Raw genomic sequence first — 8,404 nt, forward strand, 5'->3', positions numbered from 1 at the left:
ACTTCCTTTAGCTCTCCCAATATCTCAAGACCTTTGGCCTCTAGACCCTCCCACAGAGGGCACCAGGCCCTGGAGGGTGGCCTGCTGCCTGCTGCAGACCACAGAGGGTTGCAAAACCCACAGCCCAGGTGTGGTCTGAGAACTCTTGACTCCTGCTGCTAATCTCATCTGGGCCTTCCTGCCTCCTGCGGGAAGCAGCTCTGGGTTGTGGGGCAGGGAGGGGCCTGGGAGCCTCTGCTGCCTGATGTAGGTCCTGTCCCCATCCAGGTGGAGCTCACAGAAGGGAAACACAGGGCAGATGTGGCATCACACTTTATTGAGGGGACTTCTGGCACTGCACTGAGGGAAGGGTGAATTCTTGGCAGGGGGTCGGGTGGTAATTAAGGAGGTGATGTGGGAGGAGCATTGATTCTGATTCTGACAGGAGTGGGCTGAGGGGATTATAGGGAGTGCTGGGAGGTGAGGCTCCAGTGAGAGAGGGGCGGGGAGGAGAGGTGAAGGCACCCAAGAAGCCAAAGCCCCATGGTTGAGGCCTGAGAGCAGGAGAGGCAGTGGGCACAGGAGAGGAAGTGGGCACAAAGGGCAAAGCCGTGGGCTGGGGAAATGCACCGTGTCCTGGGCTTCCTGAAGGCCTGCTGCCTGGCGCTGGCCTCCTCACTTTCGGGCGCCCAGGGCCAGGGCGATGATGAGGCCCAGAACCAGCAGGAACATGGCGACCGAGAGCAGCACTGTGATGACCACCATGCCCCCTGTCCGGGCCATTCCCAGCCCAATGGATTCCGCCTGCCTTCCTGTCAGAAGAGAGATGGGGGAGGCCTTTGTGGGCAGGAGGAGCCCCCATCCCGACCCCAGGCACTCTGTCTCCTCCAGCTGTCCTCCATCTATTTATTCATCCAACCAGTCAACTGATCCACACATCCATCAGGTAAACATTTATGAAGCATCTCCCATGTTGGTCACTGAAGATTCAGAAATTAATTGGACACAATGCCTACCCACGTAGGACCTTTAGTGTAGGAGATGAGTCAACGGGCAGGTAAAACGCCAAAGGCTCAGGATCCGGGTGAGCAAAGAAACTAAGGGAGCACAGGGAGGGACAACTATGGGGGATGGGGTGGGAGGGCCAGGGAAGATTTGGGGGCCCTGATATCACTTACGAGGCAGCGTGGACATTGGGATCTCTCTACTGGACTCGGTGGACGACCCCTTCCTCACTAGGTAGGAAATGCTTTGGTGGTGGGGTTTGGGAGAGAGAGGAGAGACTCCTCAGTGATCATCTGGGCCTTGGGAAAAGAGAGAGGGAGCCCAGGCATCCAGGGAACCATCCTTGACCCCTTCAGCTGTGTCCTCACTTTTTCACCCCAAACTGACCGGATCCCTCCCCACCACCAACTGTCAGCACCCATCTTCTCTCCCTGCACCCCCTCCCCCAGGGATTCTAGGCCTGGATCTGGTACCTACTAGTATTTGGTTCCTGGCACGAGGTTTGTCACCTGGTATGCGCTGAGCCGGGTCACTGTGAAGCCAGCCCCACTGTCCACCACACTCACCAGCTCCCTGCGCCCACGGCAGGAAGGCACTACGAAGCTAGATTTCACCACTGGGCAGGAAATCAGGGAGTGACGTGAGGGTTGTGTGTCTGGAGGCCCCAAGGAGAGGGGGAAGGCAGGAGTGGGAGATGGGGTGCTGGCGGTGCCCTGGGGAGGGGCCTCTAGGGACTAAGGGGCCACCTTGGGAGGGGGTAGCAAACCTTTGCTGTCATTGGCTCTCCGGACCATCAGTGTGGCGTTGCCCCCTGTGAGGTGACAGGGGGGCAAGGCAACTAGCAGGCTCTCCGTTAGCGCCGGCGACAGCAGACCAGAGACGCTTGAGATGTTGAAGTCTGGGGGGCCAAGAGGGAGTTCGGGGTGGGGGCAACCAATCCCCTTCCCCACCATCAGATCTGGGGGCCGCCTCGAAGGGTGCGGAGACCTCCCCTTCCACTCTACCGCTCGCTGGCAGTCACGGGCCTTTGCTTGTGTGACCACCAGGTGGCAGGCTTGGGCTGCAGAAGCTGGACGGTTCCCCTCGCCACTGGCTCCGGATGCCAGGAGGGGGCAGCCACCAACCTTACCCCAATTCCTAGCTTTGGGTGCTCCCCACGTCTCTCTGCCTCCTGGGTTTGAAAGAGTTCCAGGAGTGTGCCCTGGGGGACGCCTGGGTGGCTCAGTGGTTGAGCATCTGCCTTTGGCTCCGGGCGTGATCCTGGGGTCCTAGGATCGATTCCGCATCGGGCTCCCTGCTGGGAGCTTGCTTCTCCCTCTCCCTGTGTCTCTGCCTCTCTCACTCTCTCTCTCTGTGTTTCTCATGAATAAGTAAATTTTAAAAATCTTAAAGGCTGACTGATGCCTGGTCACTGCCATCACCGGCCCTCCACCCCTTCCACCCCCAACTGGCTGGACTAGCTCCTCTTTGAGAGCCCCGGAGGGCACAGTGCTTCCTGTGCAGGCCTTGGTTGCCCTCCCCACAGCCCACCAGAGATGGCAGAGACCTGCAGCACCCAGGGCCAGGACAGTCAGCAGGATCAGGATCAAGGGCAAGGTCCGGACGGGCAGCAGGGAGGCCATAGCTGGGCTAGGAGCTAGAACTGGCTGTGGCTTCCTGGCTTCCGGAGGCAAGTGAGGCCAGGCCCCTGGGGTGGCTGATTTTGTCTTGGGGTGGGAGTGGCTGGAGGGGAATCCTGTCCAACCTGCCCTTTGGGTCTTACAGCCTCAGGGCAGACCCCCAGACAGGTTTTTCAGGATGGGGAGCCGGCTTTCAGGCCAGAAGTGGGGATGCCCTGGCTGGATCTTGATGGCTTAGTCAGCTGCAGAGGCTCAGGGTAACTAAGGTGGAGGTGGAAATCACCCCTTCCTCTGAAACTCCCACATGTTAGGGCCTGAGGATTCCTGTCTGCCCCTGTGTCTGGAGCATGGCCCGTAGAGGACTGCTCCCCCAGACAGTGGGAGTCTTCCAGGAGGGGGACAAGTTCTGAGATTGCCCTGGTATGCCAGAAGAGGGGAGTGATGCCAGGGCAGGGAGCTCCTGACAGGGCCTCGGCCGGGCAAGGATGGGAGGGAAATTGAAGCCGGTAGTAGGGGAATGGCGTCAGCAGAGCCAAGGGTTCCAATTCATGGGGTGTCCCCCAAGGCCCAGATATTGCTGCTGTGGGAGGGGCCTAAGGGTGCTGGTGCCAGGGAGTGTGTGGGGCTTCAGATTCTTCTGGAGAGTAGGGTGAAGGGATGTTAGGGAAGACTTTCAGAGAGATGGGGGAGGGGCACCGTCAGCCTTGGTCAGCAACCATTGTCAAGCTGCTTGAGAAGAGAGGAGAGACACCTGGTAAGAGAAAAGAAAAAGAGACCCAACTCCTCCAACTGCACCCCCCACCCCTGTGCTCAGTCAGACAGAAGTGAGGGAGGAGTTGCAAGCGGAAAGCAAGGAGCAACAAGGAGAAGGTATCCACTCTGGGCACAGGGCATGTGCCAACATATTTATCCTTGCAGCTATCGTGAGCTGGACATATCACTGGGTCCCGGAACTCCAGAAGGAGTCACTTGTGGAAGGTGGGGTGCTTGGCCAGGAGAGGCCGAGAGCTGCACAGGGAGTGCTGATGTATGTCTCTGAATCATGAACCATCCTGTCTTCCCTGGTCCAGGGAAGGGCCAGGGTCCCATGAGGAAATGAGGGGTGGGTGGGGTTGCGTCCTTACCCCCAGGGTGGAGAGGGAGATTCAAGCTGGAGTGTGATCAGGGGGTGATGGTGAAGATAGAACTCATGGAACAGGGATGCCCTGGGGGCTCAGTGGTTGAGTGTCTGCCTTTGGCTCGGGGTGTGATCCCGGGGTCCTGGGATCAAGTCCTGCATCCAGAGGGAGCCTGCTTCTCCCTCTGCCTATGTCTTTGCTTCTCTGTGTGTCTCATGAATAAATAAACAAAATCTTTTTTAAAAATTAGAAAGAGAACTCAGGGGTTCCCAAACAGAGGGTAGGAGGGTCTTAGACCAGCACTTCTCCACATTTACTGTGCCTGTGAATCACTAAGGCTCTGGTTGAGACGCAGTTTGATTCAGTGGGTCTTAGGTGAAGCCTGAAAGTCTTCATTTCTAATGAGCTTCCAGGTAACGCCGATGGATGCCAGTCTGAGAGGCCCACACTGGATAGCCACATGCTCTGTACCGTATGCCCCTACACACACACACACACACACACACACACACACACACACACACACACTGGCTCCTCTTAGGTGGAGACTAGGGGCAGGTGTTTTCCCCCAGTCTCCCCGCATAGGCTGTCTTGGGGTGAAGAATTGAGTTCTGTTTTTCCTGCACCTTGGCTTTTGTCTTTTATCTGATCAGATCCTACATCCTCATTCTACAAACTGAAAGAGGACCATTTGCACAGTGAGGAGAACTTTGGAGAGAAGGGACAAACTGGGTGGTGGCATCCTAGGGGGTGAGGCGGTCTTCTGGTGCTCTTCAAATCCCAGCACTAACCTGGGAGGATGTTTACGCTTGGGCTTGGGAGGTATCTCTTCCCATTTCAGTCACAGACCAGGAAGCAGAAAGAAGAGGCTGAGTTTATTGCAGGGTGGTTGTGGCGGTCCGCGCCTAAGCCCACCACCCATCTGAAATTACAAGTGGGACAGAGTGGGGTAGGGCAGGGCAGAGCTCTGACCAGATTTTAAAGGGATAACAGGGCCCTGTGCCTTTAAGCCCTCCCTTTTGCCTCCAGCCCCCCTTCCCCACCCCGGCCCTCCCCAGGTTTCTGGAGGAACTGAGAGTTGCGTCTTCTCCCTGCCCTGCCGAGCTGCTCACTGGCTGCTCTGGAGGCTGTGCTTTGCGGTCTCCATGGAAACCATTAGTTGCTAAGCAACTGGAGCATCATCTGTGCTGAGCTCTCGCATCTAATTATCCCATCACAGCGGCCGAGAAGGGTTTGGGGAGCTGCGAGGAGGGGGAGGCCAAGCGCAGGAGCAAGAGGATAACTCTTTTAGCAGAGCGGATTCATTGACACGCTGAAGTCATTTAAAGCCACAGCACCCCGTGCCTCTGGAGGATGTCCTCGTGGCTTAGAGTAAAGAAACCAGGACCACAAATGCCTGGGGTGTCTCTCCTGGACTCACACTTTCTAGAGTGTCTCTCCCTTGGATTCTTGACTCTAAACTCACTCAAGTTTCCTCTTCTGCTCCCTTCCTTCCAAGTCCCATACCCAAGTCAACAAACATGTATTAACTACCAGGACTAGGCCAGCCCGGGTGGCTCAGCAGTTTAGCACTGCCTTTGGCCCAAGGCGTGATGCTGGAGACCGGGGATCGAGTCCCATGTCGTGTTCCCTGCATGGAGCCTGCTTCTCCTTCTGCCTGTGTCTCTGCCTTTCTCTCTGTGTCTCTCATGGTTGGATGAATAAAATCTTAAAAAAAAAAAAAAAAAGTGCCAGAACTGCGCTAGGCACCAGGTATACAAAGGCAAAATAAGTTTCTGCCTCCAAGGAGTTCTTAATCTCTCTATCCTGCCTGGACTAGAAGATGGGCTCATGACACTGACCTAGTCTTTCTGAACTATGGTGCTTTGTATTTGTTCTTGAACTGTGGTAGCTTTGTAGCCAGAGGATCTCAGAACCCAGGTCTGTCTGGTATGCTAGTGGTTCTTGTTCTACAACGTCACTCTTCTGCTTGCCGGTCAGCCAGAAACGTGTCCACTAGACTCCATGGGCCTGTGAGCTTTTGCTGGAGACTATTGTCCTCCTGCTGATAAGTGATACCGTGTGACTTCAGGCAAGTCCTTTTGAACCTCTGTTGTCTCACCTATAAAATGGGAAGACTCGTTCCTTTTCCGCCATCTAGTGAGATGTGACAGGTGTAAAAATGCTTTAAAATAAAGATGCAGGGCAGCTTGGGTGACTCAGTGGTTTAGTGCCACCTTCAGTCCAGGGCACGATCCTTGAGATCCAGGATTGAGTCCCATGTCAGGCTCCCTGCATGGAGCCTATTTCTCCCTCTGCCTGTGTCTCTGCCTCTCTCTCTGTGTGTGTGTGTGTGTGTGTGTGTGTGTGTGTCTCATGAGTAAATAAATAACATCTTAAAAAAAAATTAAGATGCAGAAGGAATGCTGGAGATCATTGTCATAATCAGCAGGAGCAGACTTGGGGAGGGGGCCCTGGGGACTTGGACCATGAAGTGAGATGTAGTGCTCAGCACCTGTTGGTCTGATGGGAAATGGCAGAGCCTCTCTATCCTTGAGATCTGAGGAAAAAGGTGAGGGGGGAAAAAACCCATGCCATGCAGAACTGGAAGAGACCTGGATGCCCCTTTATTTTTTCTAATGCTCCCAAGATACAATCACTTACCCCAAATCTTCTTCCAGCTTTGTGACCTTGGTCCATGTTACCTACCTGAGTACCCTGAGATGCAGTTTCTTCTTCTGTAGAAAGGGTATAAAATCTGTCTCACTGAGATATTATGACCATCACTCAAGCTAATTTATTTGAGAGTGCCTAGCACAATATCTGGTTCAATAAATATTAATTTAAGTAATTCATCTTATCTTCTCCTTTTACCCTTACTGCAGATGAAAACTAGAGGTTCACAGGCAATAAATGAGTTTCCTGAGGTCACAGAGCTAGTAGCTAATGAGGCGGGATAGAAATCAGAATTTGGGGACACCTGGCTGGCTCAGTCAGTAGAGCATGTGACTCTTGATCTCAAGGTCATTGTGAGTTTAAGCCCCACATTGGGTATGGAGTCTACTTAAAATAATATTTTAAAAAACAGAAATCAGAGGCACCTGGATGGCTCAGTCGGTTAAACGTCTGCCTTTGGCTCAGGTCATGATCCCATAACCTGGCTCCTTGCTCAGCAGGAAGTCTGCTTCTCCCTCTCCCTCTGCATCTCCCCCTGCTTGTGCTCTGTCTCTCTTTCTCTCTCTCTCTCGAATAAATGAAATCTTAAAAAAAAAAAAAACACAAATCAGAATTTGTTTTTCCAACTCTGTCATTCATGCAGAGGGAAATGGTTGAGCAGGAAAGGTAGTCCAAGGGGGGAAGTGATGAGATGTGGGCTGGCTGTATCTTGTATGCCAACCACACCACTGGGGCCCCAAGCACACAGGAACTGCCTGCCCACTCGCATTTCCACTCAGCAAACGTTTGTTCAACATTCCCTCTGTGGTGGGTGCCATGACAGATGAGACACAGAAACCATTCCTGCTCTCAAGTTGCTGAGTTTTGGAGAATGAGCCAGTTGAAATAAGCGGAAGGGGATATTCCAAAAAGGGAACAGCATATAAAAAGGCTCAGAGAAGTGAATTATCCTGACATCTTCTGGGAATTGTGAATAAATACATCTTGGCTAGAAAGAGGCATTCAAAGATGAGTAGGACTAGACCTCCTGCCACCTGCTGGGTCACCTGTGGCTTTGTATCCTATACTAAGGAGCTTGATTTTTCCCCTGAAGGAAACAGAGAGCCTTTGAAGAGTTTTACTTATGTAAAGAACATTTTGGAAATAGTGTGGGAAGGGATTGGCAGCGGGTAAAGGATTGGCACATTGCATTAGGGTTAGTCTGTGTGGCCAGTAGTATCCAGCAGAACCAATGGTCACTTTGGAGGCTAGATCAGAGAAGGACTTGCACCTTCCTCCTTGCTCTCTCCTGTATAGCTCACTCTGGAGGACATGGGGTCACCTCTATGGGGAGATCCACCTGTCCACGTGACAAAGGATTGAGGCCTCCTGCCAACATTCAGCATGGAACTGAGGCCTCCACACAACAGCCATGAGAATGAGCAAGACTGGAAGCCCAAGTCAAGCCTTCAGGTGACTGTGGCCCAGGCCAACATCTTTTACTGCAATTTCATGAGATACCCAGAGCCAGAATTGCCCAGCTAAGTCTTTTCAGATTCCTGATTCTCAGAATATTTGTTTTTTACAAGCTGCTAATAGACAATTCATGCAGATATCTTGGGAAATTCAGATGAAAATGACATTTTCCTAGTTGGATGAATGAGTCTGGGACACAGAAGACAGGTGCAGGATAAAGAGAGGGAAGGTGGGGGAGTGGTTAAAATCGTGATGTCGAAATCTTAGTCCTTGGAGAGATGTGTAGAAAGGGAGGGAGAAGATAGAAAAGGGTAGGATACTGGGACACTCAGCGTCTGAAGAACAGACGGACAGGGATCCCTGGGTGGCGCAGCGGTTTGGCGCCTGCCTTTGGCCCAGGGCGCGATCCTGGAGACCCGGGATCGAATCCCACATCGGGCTCCCGGTGCATGGAGCCTGCTTCTCCCTCTGCCTGTGTCTCTGCCTCTCTCTCTCTCTCTGTGACTATCATAAATAAATAAAAATTAAAAAAAAAAAAAAAAAAGAACAGACGGACAGAGGAGAGCTGAAGAT

General features: G+C 53.1%; 1 protein-coding gene across 1 annotated transcript; it reads right to left on the minus strand.

Annotated features, from left to right (window-relative positions):
• Nucleotides 1–332: 332 nt before the first annotated feature.
• Nucleotides 333–2,606, minus strand: UPK2 (uroplakin 2). Its single transcript, XM_025998865.2, has 5 exons — nt 2,531–2,606; nt 1,751–1,882; nt 1,462–1,600; nt 1,158–1,228; nt 333–791 (listed from the first exon to the last, which is right to left on the minus strand). The coding sequence occupies exons 1-5, from the start codon at nt 2,604–2,606 to the stop codon at nt 655–657; spliced, it is 555 nt and encodes a 184-aa protein (XP_025854650.1). The 3' UTR covers nt 333–654.
• Between the last annotated feature and the right edge of the window lie 5,798 nt (nt 2,607–8,404).

Source organism: Vulpes vulpes, chromosome 12 (genome assembly GCF_048418805.1).
Source record: "Vulpes vulpes isolate BD-2025 chromosome 12, VulVul3, whole genome shotgun sequence".
NCBI lineage: Eukaryota > Metazoa > Chordata > Mammalia > Carnivora > Canidae > Vulpes > Vulpes vulpes.